This window comes from Phyllobates terribilis, unplaced genomic scaffold (genome assembly GCF_046119375.1).
Source record: "Phyllobates terribilis strain yellow unplaced genomic scaffold, ASM4611937v1 Scaffold_3__8_contigs__length_932513732, whole genome shotgun sequence".
NCBI classification, from domain to species: Eukaryota; Metazoa; Chordata; class Amphibia; order Anura; family Dendrobatidae; genus Phyllobates; species Phyllobates terribilis.
This window is the reverse complement of record NW_027362763.1, coordinates 293019513-293037650: the sequence shown is the minus strand read 5'-3', so window position 1 is coordinate 293037650 and position 18138 is coordinate 293019513. Positions and strand designations below refer to the sequence as shown.

Sequence of the window (18138 nt, the reverse complement as noted above, 5' to 3'; positions counted from 1 at the left end):
GATTCTATTTATCATTACCAGTCATTTAGGACAACATTGGATCATTCAGAGATCCTCACTGAACTTCTGGAGTGAGTTTGCTGCACTGAAAGTAAAGGGGCCGAATAATATTGTACACCCCACTTTTCAGTTTTTAATTTGTTAAAAAAGTTTAAAATATCCAATAAATTTCGTTCCACGTCACGATTGTGTCCCACTTGTTGATTCTTCCCCCAAAAATTAAATTTTATATCTTTATGTTTGAAGACAGAAATGTGGCAAAAGGTAGAAAAGTTCAAGGGGGCCAAATACTTTCACAATGCACTGTATATTTATACATGTAAATGAGATCTCCTCTGAGGCGTCTTCTTTCTAAGCTAAATAGGCCAGAGCCTGCACCAGAGGCCGTATAAGCTATTGTTATTTTATATGGGGAAATATAGCAATTGAGAAAGGATTGTCCATTTAGTGAGCAACCCATTTAAAATAACATCTAATTATTGAAATTTGGTTAAATCAGTGTGTGATGTGTCAAAACATAATTAGGATATTCTTTTTTTACTTTCTAGGCAAAAAACACTGATAGTCGATCCTGTAAATCATTTGAATGAATGAATGACCAGTGTTGCTATCAGGAGGGGTATAACCTTTTAATGTTTATCCATTCTCAGCAGCTTACAACTACTTTTAATGATTTAGTTTTGCTTAAAACAAAAAAAGCTTCATTAAAAGGGGTTATCCACTACTAGGGAAACCACCTTCTTTAACTAAAAGTTCGGGCCTGATGGACTGAAAAAAAACATACTCCCCTCCCATGCCGGCACCATTTCAGTGGTGTCGGCATTTGCTCTCCCCGGGGCTCTCGTGCGATTCTTATGACACGTGAGCCTGGCACCCAATCAGCGCTGGTGTCACTGTCTCTGCCTTCGGACGTTTTGAACATGAAGAGGAAGTCAGATAGTCAACTGCAGCCAGGACTTCCTCTTCACGTTCAAAACATCTGAAGGCGGAGACAGTGACGCCAGCACTGATTGGGCGCCGGGCACCACGTGTCATTCCACCGCATCACAGCCTCGGGACTGCAAGTGCCGATACTGCTGGAACGGCTCCGGCACAGGAGGAGAGTATGTTTTTTTTTGGGGGGGGGGGGTTTTATCGGGGCCAAACATTTAGTTTAAGAATGGGTTGTCCTATTAGTGGACAACTGCTTTAAAGCGACACTCCAGCAATTTTTCTTTATTTCAGCGCTGGATTGGTGCCATTAATCTAAGTTCCCTGACCCTAGTATTATACTTACCAGCCGCCATCTTCAGCTCTAACTGGCGCTGCTCCAGTTCCGATCCGCCATCTTGTGACTGCAATATTTGACTGATCCGAAGTCAGAGGTAACGGTCACAGGCTCTCAATATAAGTCTATGAGGGCCTTGTTCTGGCTCTCATATACTTACACTGAGTAGTGACCTTCGGCTCGCCCAGCAAACTGGAGTGATCCGGCAGGTCACAACGTGCAGAAAACAGTCTGGAGCGGCGCAGATAAAGATGAATATGATGGCAGCATGAGACTAGGGTTAGATTAGTAGCACCACTCCAGCAGCAAAATAAAAAAAGGAAAAAAAAACAAACTGGAGTGGTGCTTTAAAAGTAATAATATGAACAAAAAAAACAAACATTTAAAGTAGTGGAACATAAAGTACACAACAACATCAAATAGAGAAAATCACAAAGATTGTTAAGACAATGTGTGTAACCAAATATAAAGATAAAAAAAAATTAACCTTAAACTTACTGTCATAATTATTGCTGAAAAGTATTCAAAACCATACAAACACATACATATAATAAGGCCACGGCCCCACTATCAGTATTTGGTCAGCAATTTTTCTCAGGAGTGGGAGCCAAAACCAGGCGACGAACAATCAGAGAAAAAGTATAATAGAAACAAGTCACCAATTTTGCATTTATCACCCACTCCTGGTTTTGGCTCCCACTCCTGAGAAAAAATACTGACCGAATACTGACCAAATACTGATAGTGGGGCCGTGGCCTAAGACTGAGTATTGCATGTGCAAAGGAGAGTAGTTTAAAAAAAAAAAAAAAAAGACTAAAAATACTGTACCTTGTTCTCCATATATTGTAGGTTGGAGATGATGTGGGAAGAATTGTGGTGGTATTTCTCCTGGCCCGGTGACTGGCGGGTAAAATGGGGTGTGTGAATTGTGTAAGAAATGTGGATGATGTGCAAGGTATGGAGGTAAATGGTGAGTTGGGGAAATGGCGGATGGATAACTGGGAGGGTAACAATCTGGAGACTGTGGAGTAACAACTACACGCCGAACTCCTGTGCTGTCTTCTATCACCTGAAAAATAAAAAATACATATACTATAATGACAAATAAACAAAGGAGACATTAGAATCTAAATGCTGCTTGATTTCCACAGAAGGAACCCTTTGTGTAATCCCCGTTTTTCTAAGGTTCTAGTGTAGTAAATCGAATAAAACTATTTAATGCAAGTTCGACTTTGGCAAAAATTTGTGCAACTTAAATTTTTAGTCCACTTAGATAATACAATCATTTTTTCTTTTCAAACATTTATGGTCACATCCGGGCACAAACACAACTGCTCTGGAAATGAAGCATTTTTGATTCTTGGGGAAAGGCTCTAGACGATGAAGAATTCTAAGATAAAATACTGCTGGGCTGGTCAAAAATTAGGAAAATAATAATTAACGAATAATGGAGAGAAATGTATTTCAAATTGATACACTGTGCGATATATACGTTCAATTTCCCATACCGAAATGCTTCAGCTAATTTTATTAACAGTCGTCCGAAGTGCAACTTGCATAAAGCAAATTTAATGCATAGTATGTGGGAATGTCCACATAGTCAGGGAGTTTGGGAAGATGCATTATTTTATATACAAAAAATATGGAAAGTAAAAATTCCCAAAACTCCACAATCGTGTCTATTCCACTTTATTAATCTGGAGGATGGAACCAAAACAAGAAACAATATAATTCCTGACATTATACATTTAGATTTGCTGGTAGTCAAAAAAATTTATTCTGAGGAATTGGTTGGAAAACCAAGCTCCTAGAATATCAGAGATAATCGATACATTGAAATCATTACTATTGTTTGACAAAATTGACACAGAAAAACATAAGGAAAAAAATACAGAAAATTTTTTTTGGTACATGGAGAACATTTATTGAACACAATTACATTCAATCAGAAATCACACAAATGATGACAGCTTTTAGAGGCACATCTTGGTACAGCTTTGAAAAATTTGGGGGAAACTTAGGGGTATTGAAAATTTAAAGTTAATTGTTGAAACTAATCTGGAAAATCTATGGTTTTGCTTTTCTGTTAACTTTTTTTTAAATGTTTACCAGTTGAAGTATTGTTGTAACATTTTAAATGTTAAAAAAAAGATGAGATTGGAGCTGTAATGATTGCAAATGAGAATTTGTTTATCTTTGTAGTCATGTTTACCTGATTCTCTCATCAAATAAAAATTTGTGTTAAAGGGGTTGTCCACTACTATTTAAAATATGACAAAGCGTTTTTATGATGAAAAGCAGCTTCTTTGTAATTACCTCCCTCTGCCTTTTCTGCCTGTGAGTGGCGCTATCACTGGCCGCTCACAGGCATCACGTGACCCCCGGCTGCGGCCGGCTCGGACATCCGCTGACGTCACGTCAAGTCCAGGCTGCAGCCGGGGGTCTCTCTCTTCTGCGTTCCACAGTGACTGCTGGGTTGTGGGTGGGGTTATCCCACCGAGTCACACCCGGCATCCACTGCGCGCTCTGCCTCTCCCGCGCGGTGGATGCTGGGGGTGACGCAGTGTGGTAACCCTGCCCACAACCCAGCAGCCACCGCGGGGACCCCGGCGCTGAGTCACGCCTCAATAGACGGGACGTCAATGGGGGGTCACGTGCTGCCTATGAGTGGCCAGTGATAGTGCCGCTCACAGGCAGAAAAGGCAGAGGGAGGTAATTATAAAGAAGTAGCTTTTCATCATAAAAACGCTTTGGCATATTTTAAATAGTAGTGTACAACCCCTTTAAAAAAATGATTGTAGAGCAGGACTTTGCAGGATAATCATTATTTTTAAATTACTCTATTACAAGATTTTGCTGTTAACCCGCAGCACGGGCCGGCCAAAGTCAACCGAGACAGCGTCCTGCTCCAGCGGCTAGGGGCAGTCTTCAGTGCGGTAGAAAGCGATACTACAGTGCTCACTCCTGCACAGAAGACAGTAGCCTAGCAGCTGCATGACACTGCCCCCCACTTTAGTGCTCCGGGCGGTCCGAGTGATTTAGAGAACAGATATACTCCAGAGTGCTGCACTATAAGTGGAGGTACTTTTTCACTATCTAAGTTATCAATATAGGGCACATGCAGAATTGTGCATGGATTTCAAACTCCACAGAGATGAATAGGACAGAATTTTCTGCAACAAATCTGCCACATGTACATATACTTTTATTGGCTGCTATGAATAATATGGCACTTTTTGTAGTTTTTACTCATAAAACAATACCCATTACTAGTAATACACATTATTATTATTATTATTGTCAATAAATAATTATTTATAGAATTTACAAAGTGTACCAACAAATAGCAATGTAACAAGGAAAATATATAGATAAATATATGCATAATTCTGCTAGCCACATTTTTATTTGCGGGGAGCAAGGAGCAGCGGGGAGACACGCGGTCAGTGATCAGAGCCAGTTTAGACTGTTAAAGATAATAAATGTATAGTATATCCTACCACAGAGGTGCATGCGCCCTCTATTGTACCTCTATATACCTCGGATGTCAGATTGTGGACTTTTCTGATGGACTCGTATATCGGGAAAAAAAATAAGTGTCAGGTTCCATCAGTACTATTAGTATCCTCCTTACCTGCACTGTTTCTAGACGATAATAATATCTTCGAACACACAGTCTCATGAAATCTTTATGACTCGATACAAAGTTTGATGCCAGATTGCTCTTAAATTGTAATATTTTGCTTTAGGTTTCCCCCCCAAAAATATAGTAGTGCATAAATAAGTAACCCACATACCACTGATCACAGTAGTGCAAGCTCTTTAATATATCAGGACATATTTTTAGTTACAAAGATCTTCACTAGTCTCAATGAAAAAGAGAAATAATGATTTAAAGAAAACTGTCCAAGAGCTTTAAGGTTACTTAAGTAAATACATTGCTAGGTAGGGTAGGAAAAGAATTTAAACATAGTTTGCCGGGCTAAATGGATAGTCTGTGATGTGAAAATCAAGGGCGGGCTGATATACAGCAATTGCATCGCTCCCCTACATATTATCCAAGTAGCGCCAGTTTTGAATAACATATGTTCTGCTACATTACTGTAATTAACAGCACTGAAGAGACATCAAATCGCACCCACGGGGTTGGCACTAGGTGGGGAAAAATGTAATTATCTCAGCAATGGATAACCCATTTGCAGTCAGGAAGGTAAGCTTTAACTTGTCTTTCACTACGCTACCAATGGAGATTCTGGTTTGGCTTTTATCGTAAGTCATGTGGCAAGGCTTGTTAAAAGAGTTGACATTGACTTTTAGGATTGTTACATTAAATATGTGGCACTAGAGTTCTAGTCCTCTTCCTCTCTGAAGAGATAATTTGCATATTCAATTTCCCAGAGGAGCATTGCAAGGCTTAAAAGTCTCCTCACCTTGGCATGCCAGGCTTAACATGTCACTCTCTGCAAGGAGAAAGGTGACCCCTTGACTACCCTACCCAGAAATGTTTGATGACCCTAAAGTCAGTTTGATACGTCCTACATTTATGGTGGGAATACAGAATGTTGGTCTGACCCAAATTAAGCAGCCTTATATATGCCTGAGAGGCTTTGCGTTCTGGTTCGGATACTGTGGTCTGTATGTGAACATTAAATGTCGTTAGAAACCAGCGTAGAGCTCCTCCACAGGTTCCCCAATACCAGAATAACAAAATAAGAGATTTTGATAACTTTCATTGAAGAACTGAGAGGATTGTGCTTTTCAAGTTAAAAGAGCCGACCCCTGATCCATGCTATTATCTGTAACTATGACAACAGAGGATTGCAATCCAGACCAGTGTTTAAGAGAAGTAAGGGCATGATTCTGTATATCACTTACACTAAATTACACTAAAAGCACAGAGGACTACACAACTAACCTCAAATTAGTGGAAAATTACTCTTCAGAAACGTTCTCTGATGTATTGCACTGTATTACCATAGACACATGATGATGGTGATAGGGGTTGTGTTCTTTATTGCTTAAAACATAGATATAGCTTTTTTCACATAAATCAGCAATACACGTGAATATATGAAACATTGTGGTATCTGTTATTAGGGAAAAGTTGTTTTTTTCACTTTCTATCAGCCTGTAGTTATCCAAAACTTTGTGTGAAGTGTAAATCAAGAAAAAGTATAATAAAAATGTTATCCAACTTCAAAGTTGGGGATAACTGAAAAACAATTTACTGCTTATTAAAATTCCCTCCCCTGAAAATTTTAATTTTTCTTGCTTACTGTTTATCACCTTTGATACCAAGCACTGCTTCTGTTGAGTAGCAGCGGCTGAACATGCACAATGCTTACAAATCATTTTTTATTGAGCTTGTAAGTGCTGCACTGAAGATGCCACAATCGCTGGAGTGCACCGTTACCTCCTGATCCCAGACTGCTACAGCCCCACTGTGCTCCTCCATACTGTGCAAAATCTACGCTGCCTCTTATGGCAGCAATGTAAGAGTGCAGCACGGGCCAGCAATGGTGCAAACATTCAGTCAAGCAGGTGTGAGGCCGGGAGGCTGGGGAGAGGTGTACTTCTGGGAATTAAACATGAGACCAAACTTTTAACCTCTTCCATATCTGGAATCTCCTCCTGGTTCCATGTAAAAGTGGCCTTACTGTTCCCAATAGTTTTCACTCTCCAAAAATGTGGTTAGATGGAAATACTAAATTCTAGACAAAAAGGAACATTTTGCTTCAGCAAATCTCTCACTCACTGTCTATGTGAGAAAGAAGGAGAAGAAGGGTCATTTTAAAGTTATCTCAATCATATGCATTGGGCTTAAGGGGGAACGGTTCTCCTTATGGGGACTGCAAAGCTGGCATAAGGAGACTTCTTCCCCGAGCCATAACTCTTATTTTTCTGTCCACATAGACATATGAAGGCTTGTTTTTTGTGGGACGAGTTGTACTTTTGAATGATACAATTAATTTTACCACATAGTGTACTGGAAAATGGGGAAAAAATTCCAAGTGTGGTGAAATTGTGAAAAAAAAAATGCAATTCTGACATTGTTTTTGGGAATTGTTTTTATGGTGTACATTTTGTGGTAAAAACTACTTTGCAATAGGATTCTCCTTGTCAATAAGATTACGGCAATAGCCAACATGTCCATTTTTTTTATTATTATAGTGGTGAAAAAAATTAGAAGTTTGCAAAAAAAAAATTTGGGGGTTGTGTCGCCATTTTCCGAGACCTGACATTTTTACTTTTTGGCTGATGGAGCTTATTTCCTGTGGGGTGAGATGATGTTTTTATTAGTACCATTTTGGGATAGATATGACATTTTGATCGCTTGTTACAGTCTTTTTTGTGAACTTGCGTCAACCTAAAAAAACCTAAAGTTTGGCTTACACAATACAGCTAGCTATGAAGGAAAGGGCCACCGACTCAGTCCATGGAGAGAAGAGTAACATCTACAGAAGAAAGGACCCATCATACGGAAGTTATGTCCAACATTTCTGGTTACACTACCTCAAATATACATGTACAAATGCCCAAAAGAGTTTTAGCTTTTTTGTTTCTAACACTACATTTAAAAAAAAGTATTTTAAACTGCAAACACTAAAGGCCCCTATACACAATAGTGAAAAGTACATCCATAAAGTTTTTTTTTTTTTCTAAATATCCTTATTTTCCAAATAGGTCTTCATGACTTAACAGGCGTACCTCATTGGAGTTTGGCGCCATCTCGGTGGAGAGGTGCAGAGCGCATGTCTAGTGAAGTAAACCTATTTTTCCCCACCAAATTAGTCTAAAAAGTACACCCTTATGATATGTTGAAACATACTGCTTTACATTGCTAAATGCCTCCCATTCTAAATAACAGAGAAAAAAAAAAATATATAGTATTGTATGGAGGTAGGGAGTGGGAGGGGGGCTATGGGTAAGTCTCCAAATATGTTTAAATAAAGCTTTTTACAATCCATGGGCATAAACAATGGAGAACGCTGCATAAATGTGAACCCAAAAAAACTTCTGAGAATGACTGAATATACCTGTGAAATGTAACCTGGAGGTACGTGTATTGGTGGGATGGAACCATTCGGAGACATCATCGGAACCTCTGCAGGACCTTAAAGAGAAAGCAAAAACAAATTCACTATTTCCGCTGACACTCATTTTTAATCTCATGAGGCACAATCACATTATATTGTACATTTTTTCTCACATTGAGTTCCACTTCTTTAGAAATCAATGAAAATAAAAGCTTACAAGCTTAAAAAGGGGTTGACCGTACAAAACCGATAAGTCTACAGTCACTGGGTGCGGCCTTGCTCCATTCAATTGTATTGAGCGAGGCTGCGCCCAGTCTAGTGACACTGCCGGCCAGTGGGCGTGGTCGACTACAGGACGTGGCTTCGCTCCATACAAGTGTAAGGAAAGCGAGGCTGTGCCCACTGGCACTCCAGCCCTCCAGTCCCGGCTCAGAAACCGGCGAATTCCTGCAGCGCACAGTGCTTGCACTGGGGGGGATTCATAAGTCTGCAGTCACACAGAGTGACAGCAGACTTATCACTTTTGACCGGACAACCCCTTTAACAATTGAGCGATGCTTTGGGTTCCCATTCATTTCTCTTGGAGTGTGACTGTTGTACAAATCACACAACTTAGGCTAGAGGTACAAGGCAAAGGGGTAAAACGACATTGAATAGTCCACATTGTGAAGTCACTTCTAAAAATATTCCATGGTGTCGCATGGTATGACCTGTGATAACCTGCAACACATTTGCAAATATTTCTAAATGTGCTGGACTTATAGTCACTGATTGCAAGTGACTCACTTGCCGACTTCAATGCAAGTCATATGCGACTGTGACTTATCTGTGATTTGGCCTTTTTTTGCGCTTTAGAGCAAAACCACAGCTATGAAATAGTCACAGACAACTTGTCTGATCATTGGTGTTGCATGACATTTAATTGTTGCCCAAATGCTTTTCTATGGCTACAACTCTGCAAAAGTAGCATCTAAAGCACAATACTACTAGCTCCATGTCATATAGTAGTATTTTATATTGCTTCAATATTTTGACATTATAGAGAAATCTATACCATAATTAAATCAAATAGCTGCTCGCCTTGAAGGACTTTTATTTGCTATAAATTACATTTTAAGGCGTCTACAGTTCCAAGAAAAACAGACTAGTGTAATATATTTTAACTTATCAAATTATGTCACAGAAACAAGTACTAGACATATAGAAACACTTGCATAAAGAACATCTTAAATTATAAAATATAAAATGACATTTTCAAGAACCTAGTAAGCCTCCCTCCAAGATTTGTATAGTGAAGGAGGTAATATTTACAGGGACATCACTAGACGGTAGAGAAATGTGGGTGCCTTTGGTAGGAGCACGTTATGTGTGCATTGGTTTTTAATAGCCCAATACTATAGAAGAAAGTTGGCTTTAATAAATAGCATTTACACATGAACTATTTCAAATTGGGTATGTTGTTGAGCATCCAATGAAGTGCTGATACCGCCCTTTCTTATTTTTTTTTTAAACAAATAATTTTTATTGAAAAACTCCAAATACAAATTTTCCATCTTTCAAATAACATAAATGACAGTGATTCCATAGTATAAAATATGAACAAAGTATCTCAACTTCAATTGCCTAACCCACCCTAAACATAAAACCCAAGATACCACCCTTTCAGTAATCCCAGCTGATCACCAAGGTTTAGAGAAGTTGTGGCAGTTTCCATTAAAAAAAATCAGGCCTTCAAATCCTATTAAAAAAAAAAATGTAATCTGTCATATATTCAAATATCCACGCTCTGATCCTCTCTGCTAGGGGTCATCACTTTGGTCTATGCAACTCTGGCACAGTGTCAATGGATAGCCCATGGACAATATGCTTGGCCTCCCAACTTGAATTAGTGGCAACCCCACTGGCCAGTGTTGAGCCGATTAGGAGGCAAGTTAGCAGATCAAAAGCAGGCTGGGAGTTCAGTACCATAGCTTACTTTCTCATTTTTATCACACTGAGCTAGTTATCGTGGTCCTATTCTATGGTGGTGCACTTATTTGATTACTATACTTATGTACTATCCCAGCTTTTCCTTTGAGCATTTCTTTTGGACTAACCCACTCTGCTTTGACTCCGGACTACCCAACCACTCTCTGACCATTTAAAAAAATATGAAAACTGAGGCAGCACATCCATTGAAATTAATATTTTATTCACCCTTGCAAGATTCAGCTCCAATACGCTTTTCTCAAGCATCTGTCTGTTTAAAGTGCCTGACCACCAGGATTTTTTCCTGGCTATTGCTGACTAAATTTTTAGGTCTGATTCTCTTCTTGTTTCGAGTTCTTTGGTTCTGCTCTCAGCTGGTTTGTTTTTTTGTTTTTTTTTTCCCGTCAGCACCTACTCCACAGATGGATCCAAGGGCCGCTGCAGCGAAGACCAGATCCCAGGCTAGAGACCAGGGAGACCCTGCAAAACGTAGCGACTAGTGACCCAATTGACGAAAAGGAGGGACAATTCGACCTGACGTAATATTACCGTTCACAATCCAGAGCTGCATCTGTATGAGATACAGTTTCAGTAAAGTGTCCATTAACAGCTCAAAACCAAGTCATTTCCTTATGATTAATGGCTAGAAACTACTTCATCTGGCACTAATTCACCTTTATAGGATCTAATATTTTACTAAGACTTTGTGCACAGTGATTTATGGAATCAAACAAATAACATTCTAGTAGATTCATGCTCTTTATGATCATTACTTAGTTTTTCACATGACAAACTGTTAAATGTATTATGCAGACTCACTCCTTAATTAGATCTATATAAATTGTAGATCCTGTAAAACACTCAGCTTTCTGCATTGTCATCAACTTACCTCAAGCCTTAAAAACGAATGCGAAGTTTTGATATAATGGCTAAGTTTTGGATAATATGCAACCTCGTGAAGCTGTTATGTCAAGAGGCGGTCCTATATATTGTGTGACTCAATGTATTCTTCAGGGGCACCATATGTTGTCACACGTTAATGAACTCTTTCAGGTAAGAAACTCTGATATGGCTCATGCTGAATGTTAAAGGGGATCTGTAACCGGATTTCACAGTGCAAACGGTATACATTATTATATAGATCTCTTAGACCTCCTGAAGTTGGTGTACTCACTTTGAAAGTCCATGTTAGAAAGGCCGTATAATCCTTGTTGAAAGTTTACTGGGGTCATAAAATGCTCCTCCTGATATCAGTATTACATAGCCACTCTGTCATGGATCTTTAATAAAGACAAGGAAAAATCTGTGGACTCATTTGCGCTGCTGGTTATACGCCAATATCAGAAGGTTAAATAGACACGCAATTTTATTCGACACGTTTCAAACTATAATACACTTCTTCCTCAGGAAAAACCATAGATGTATTATACTTGAAACAAGTCCACAAATTCCGTGGATCCGCAGCAGCTGAACAACATTCCAAAACGCATAATTCTAAGGATCAGGTAGGAATAATCTGCTACTTTTAATTTTAAATATTTGTCAGATAAGACCCTATTGAGCTATTTTTTCTCCAGTCTTTCTACTTGATGGATTATTAATGTAGGTAGACTAGCCTCGTTGGGGTTATTACAGTACATCTATTTAATAATGCATGAAGTTTATATTGAGAAATCTGGTGACAGATCAGCGTTATATGTAAATACGTTAAGTAGAAGAAATGGTAGTGTGATAGTAGGCAGGGCTTTTGGGCAAACTCGCAGTCTCATGTAAGTTATGCAGCTGTAGTTGATGAGCCAACATAAGAAATAGAACTCCGAACTATCACTCTAATGCCCCATACATGATGATAATAAATTCATATGCAACTTTATAGAGCATCTAGAAGGATGAGTTAAAAGAGCTGTCAGGGTATCCGATATTGAGGACTTACCCTTATGATAGGCCAACAATATCGTATCATAGGAATAACAAATAGTATTTGCATATATAACAGAAAAAAAAAGGAAGGAATGCAATTGTCCCATCCCCTGATGATGCCGCATATGTGGTGAAACATGTTAGGAGGATGTGTGCTATAAACTGTAGGTCTTATTCTACCAAATAATGTTGACACCCCCGGGGTGTCATCATTTGAAAATATAGATAGTTATCCTTACAACCAATTTACATTAGGCAGATCAGGGACCACATTTCATTTTATCATCACCAGGTATACATTTTAAGGCTTGTTATAGAGGAATTTAAATATGGAGTTCTCCCCTTTTTTGCTCAGAATAATTGCATTTACATAGCATCAGCATACGCCACAGCACCTTTGGATAGGTCATCAATGTCTGATTCTGATCGGTCGGGTCCGATACATGTCGCCGTCACCCTCGCCGACCAACTGTCCTTGGTGTCATAGCTGCTCAATCTTCTGATAGGGGCCTCAGAAAGGTACTGCACATTTGCCTTCTATTGAATTGAATTGCGTCAAGTAACGACTGATTGGTGGAGGTGTCAGCTGTTATATTGATGACCTGCCCTAAGGATAGGTTATCAATACGAGATGCCTAAACTACCCCTTTAAATACATGGATGTGTATGCATATAATGTTTGTAAAGCGCTGGGGAATTAATGGCACTATATAAGTGAGTAAAATAAATAAATAAAATATATACCGTAAATGAAAATATAAATAACTACTGAAACACAAAAGCCTCAAATTCTGCTTCCAAAGTAAAAAAAAATGACTAGCAAAAGCAAACTTCACTTTCATGGCGTCCCCTTTTTTCGCCGCTATGCCACTGATAAAGTCTACAAATATGCCCTTCATTGGCTGGATATACTTAAAAACCACGCTTCCCACTTAATCTTTGTCAGGCCTGATAAGCGAACAATGACACTAGGAGGTTTGCTGGAATTCCCATTTGCAAATTCCACTATTTACTCCTTGTGACCTTATAAATGACTGTCCCCTGAAGGATCTGGCACAAAAAAATGGAGATTGTAAGATTGAATGAGGTTGCTGCGGCCATGCATTCCTCAAGACTTATGGTTATGCAAATATTGTAATCCTTTCCTGCCACAACACAGCTATCTCAATACAAGCATCTTCTTTAAAAGTGTTGCTGGTTTTAACAAATATAGCTCTTGGTTAAAAGATGTTCAAAAACGTTTCACTATTTACCCAAGACAGCTTTGAAGTTTTATGCTAAAGAGCTGAACACTGAACTGCTCATTATGGGTCTGACATACCGGCTGACACGTTTACATGGACGGTTATAAGACGTGACCACGTTATAATTTAGAGGAAATGTGCGTGTGTGTGTGTATATATATATATATGTGTGTATATTATATACATATATATTGTTGTATGTACATATAAATACATATACACATACATACATTCACACACATACAGAACATACACAACTGGACCCAATTATTCAATCTGAAGTAAGAAGTAACAGGATACAGCAAATAAAATAAGTTGCAAATAGCCATTATGAGTGTTTCTTAATGGAAAATGCTACACAGTATTAGGGACTAAAACTTCCACAGAAAAACTATAAAGGGTATGTGTCATAAGAAAATGACCAATCACTTAAATCAGATTTTTGTTTCTCATTTAAAAAAACAAAAAACTAAATACAAAGTTTTTAATATTATTTTTCCATATCACAATCTTTTTTTAAAAATAAAAAAAATTGAAATTTTTAATTTTTTATACTGGTCAATGGGACTTTAGATTGCAACTTAATGTTTCATGTACATTAGCCACAATGACCAGACTCCGACTCCATCTCATCTAATGAGTGTGTGCAAAGGCCTTTATGAAGAGAATAGAGTATGGTTAGCTGTGACATGAGTGCTACTTTGAATGGTGGATCCTGTGTAATCAGCTAAGTATACAGGTGTTACCTGACACTGTAATAATGTCTCTGATGATAAGTAAACTGCTGTAAACTTTCATTCTTCCTGTCCTTTCAGGAAGAGTTTAAATCTAAAAAAGTCCCAGTGGCCAATGTGAAAATTGCAAGATTACCAATTTTTCTAATAAAGATTGTGGTATGAAAAAAAACATTGCCAAAAAAAATACACATTTCACAAAACCCTTATTTAAACAAGTTAATTTTCTGATTACACTTTCCCTTTAAGCTTCTGCCGCTTTAGCAGTTACATACCCCAACATAGATTTCCCCCAAAGATGTTAAGGGCATGCCAATTAATTAAACATGTGATCAATTGGAATTGGTGGGTTCCTATTGGATTACAAGAACCAGGTTGCCTAGATAAAGTTTCCATTCAATGTACAAGTCATATCATTAAGTTCATTGCAGTCACTCACCTGATTCCACTTTTCTAACTGTCTTTAAATGGAGTGTTTTAGCACAGAATGACTGATCAAACCAAGTACAGGAGCTTGGTGCACCCTTGGTGTGGCCAAACAGATCAGTACACCTTCCACCTGCTTATTTTCCCTGTATCTCCGCCCCTGCTATTTTGATTGACAGCTCTGGCTTTACAGAGCCAGAGAAGGGCGGAGGTAAATTGAAAACAAGTAGGTGTGAAGGTGCAACAAACTGTTTTGCCTCACCATGATGCACCGAGCGCCTGTACTTGGTTGGTACAGCCATTCTGTGCTGACAGAGTCCCTTTAATAAAGACTGAAAAAAAATACATTTTCCTGGTGAAGAGGTGGTGGTGTAACAGTTTTCAATCTTTCATTGATTTTAATGCACATTTCTCAGCTTTGAACAGGGCAACCCCAATGGTTAGACTTTTATGAGACACTTACACAATCTGCCAAAAAAACTGTGAGACAATATCTTCAAAAGGCTAGATATAGTACACAACTAATAGCAACAAAAAATGCAATCAGCTCCCCTGTCCGGTGCACGGAAAAAAGCCCTCTGTAGTAATATGGGTAGATCCACGTAGAAGCCAGCACTCATAGTATTCCATAAAAATGTAAGTTTATTGTTCAGATTAAAAACATGAGAGACAAAGAGAAGCAACAAAAATAATTAAAAGTCAGGCTTGGACTAAGGACCGAACTGATCAGAAACTAGTTGCCCGGATGTCCGATTAGATGTGCGTCCATTCTCTGCCACTGTTATATATGTTTTAATTATTTTGTTGCTGCTCTTTGCCACTCTTGTTTTTAATCTGAACAATAGAATAAATGTTTTTATGGAATACTACGAATGCTGGCTTCTACGTGGATCTACTCATAATTCAACTGCACAGCAGATATTATGACAATAAACTTTCGCTATGTAAAACATATCCGCCCATAAAGTGGCTTTATGAATGAGACACTTGAATACATTAGGAGGTGTTTATTTAACCATATCCATAGAGTTCCTACATAACCTTTTGTGTGACTGGTTTTTATTAAATGTTCTATTTTAAATCACTGCTGACTTTCTTACAAATGTATTGTGTACTTTCTTATTTTGCACTTTTTTCCAATATGTGATTAGAGTATTTTTCAGACTGTAAGACGCACCGGATGATAAGACACACCCCAAATTTTGGGGTGGAAAATAGGGGAAAAAAATTGTTATAAGATGGGGGTCCATCTTATAGTCTGAATAGGTATCTTACCTGGGGGGGCGGTGGAGCGGAGGTCACAGGAGGTAGGGTCCTTCAGGAAGCCGGCGGAAGTTGAGGAATGCTGCGGACCCTTGACGCAGTAAGCCGGTGCTCCAGCAGCGGGGGAGTTGCGGTAGTGGTGATGCAGGACCGCAGGGCCCTCCGTTCGTTCCCTCCCTCAGGAACCCGGCAGATGCAGCAGAAAAGGTGATATGCTGCGGGGCCAGTGCCTGGCTGGAGGCCGGTGTCTGGGGCTCAGGGCCTGGTGCCTGGGGGCTCAGTGCATGGGGTCTGGCGCTGGTGGCTGGGGGCCTGGTATCGGGGCCAGTGTCTTGCTGTGAGCGGCGTGGCAGAGCGGCTTCCGGTGCCCGCGGCCATCTTTCTAAAGCTGTGATCTACAGGAAAATGGCCGCTGGCGTGGTTGAGCACATGCTCCGGCGGTCATTTTCCTGTAGATCACAGCTTCAGGAACATGGCCGCGGCCACCGGAAAGCTGCTCATGCAGCTCTGCCTCACAGCCAGACACTGGCCCCCAGCCAGATATCGGCCCGCCTCACCTCTTCTTCCGCCGCCTTCCTAATGGAGGGAGGGAATGTAGGGCCCTGCGATCCCACTCCACCACGACCGGTAACTTGCGTTCGGACAATAAGATGCACTCCCCATTTTCCTACCAAATTTGGGGGAGGGGGGGAGGAGTCATTACAGACAGTGATCTATTTCAAGTGTTTATTTCTGTTAATGTTGATGATTATGGCTTACAGTCAATGAAAACACACAAGTCATTATCTCAGTAAATTAGAATAATTAACAAACAACACCTGCAACGGCTTCCAAAGCGTTTAAAAAGATCCCTTAGTCTGTTTCAGTAGGCTCCACAATCATGGGGAAGACTGCTGACTTGACAGATGCCCAGAAGGCAGTCATTGACACACTCCGCAAGTAGGGTAAGCCACAAAAGGTCATTGCTGAAGAAGCTGGCTGTTCACAGAGTGCTGTATCCAAGCATATTAATGGAGAGTTGAGTGGAAGGAAAAAATGTGGAAGGAAAAGGTGCACAAGCAACCGGGATAACTGCAGCCTTGAAAGAATTGTTAAGAAAAGGCCATTCAAAAATTTGGGTGAGATCCACAAGGAGTAGACTGCTGCTGGAGTCATTTCTTCAACAGCCACCACAAACAGACGTATCCAGGACATGGGCTACAAGTGTTGAATTCCTTGTGTCAGGTCACTCATGACCAATAGACAACGCCAGAAGCGTCTTACCTGGGCCAAGGAGAAAAAGACCAGGACTGTTGCTCAGTGGTCCAAGATGATGTTTTCAGATTAAAGTAAATTTTGCATTTCATTTGGAAAACAAGGTCCCAGAGTCTGGAGGAAGAGTGGAGAGGCACACAATCCAAGCTGCTTGAGGTCTAGTGTGAAGTTTCCACAAGCAGTGATGGTTTGGGGAGCCAAGTCATCTGCTGGTGTAGGTCCACTGTGTTTTATCAAGACCAAAGTCAGCGCAGCAGTCTACCAGGAAATTTTAGAGCACTTCATGCTTCCCTCTGCTGACAAGCTGTTTGGAGATGGAAATTTCATTCTCCAGCAGGACTTGGCACCTGTCCGCACTGCCAAAAGTACCAATACCTGTTTTAAAAACAACAGTATCACTGTGCTTGATTGGCCAGCAAACTCACCTGACCTTAACCCCATAAAGAACGTATGGGGTATTGTCAAGAGGAAGATGAGAGACACCAGACCCAACAATGCAGATGAGCTGAAGGCTGCTATCAAAGCAACCTGGGCCTCCATAACACCTCAGCAGTGCCACAAGCTGATCGCCTCCATGCCACGCCACATTGATGCACTAATTGATGCAAAAGGAGCTCTGACCAAGTATTGAGTGCATTTACTGAACATACATATCAGTAGGCCAACATTTCGGATTTTAAAAACATTTTTCAAGCTGTTATTATCTCAGTAAATTAGAATACTTTATAACGACTTTTGTGTTTTCATTGGCTGTAAGCCATAATCATCAACATTAACAGAAAAGTACTTGAAATAGTAATGTTTGTAATGACTCTATATAATATATGAGTTTCACTTTTTGTATTGAAGAACTGAAATAAATTAACTTTTTAATGATATTCTAATTTAGTGAGAAGCACTTGTAGTTATTGTTTGATAGGAAAAGACATTCCCACGACTGATCTCGTCTTCCTGTGTGTTAATAAATGGGATTGTCCGTACAAATTCACTGGACTTTTCCAATACAGCTTTTTCAAGTCACGCAA

General features: G+C 39.6%; 1 protein-coding gene across 2 annotated transcripts in view; it reads right to left on the bottom strand.

Moving 5' to 3' along the window:
- Positions 1-18138, bottom strand: part of FNDC3B (fibronectin type III domain containing 3B) — a 413666-nt gene that overhangs the window by 212942 nt on the left and 182586 nt on the right. For both annotated transcript variants that reach the window (XM_073674905.1, XM_073674906.1), the window contains exons 4-5: positions 8305-8381; positions 2096-2336 (exon numbers count right to left, since the gene is read on the bottom strand). In XM_073674905.1, the coding sequence (XP_073531006.1) occupies positions 2096-2336; positions 8305-8381 (318 nt within the window). The remainder of the gene's footprint in view (positions 1-2095; positions 2337-8304; positions 8382-18138) is intronic.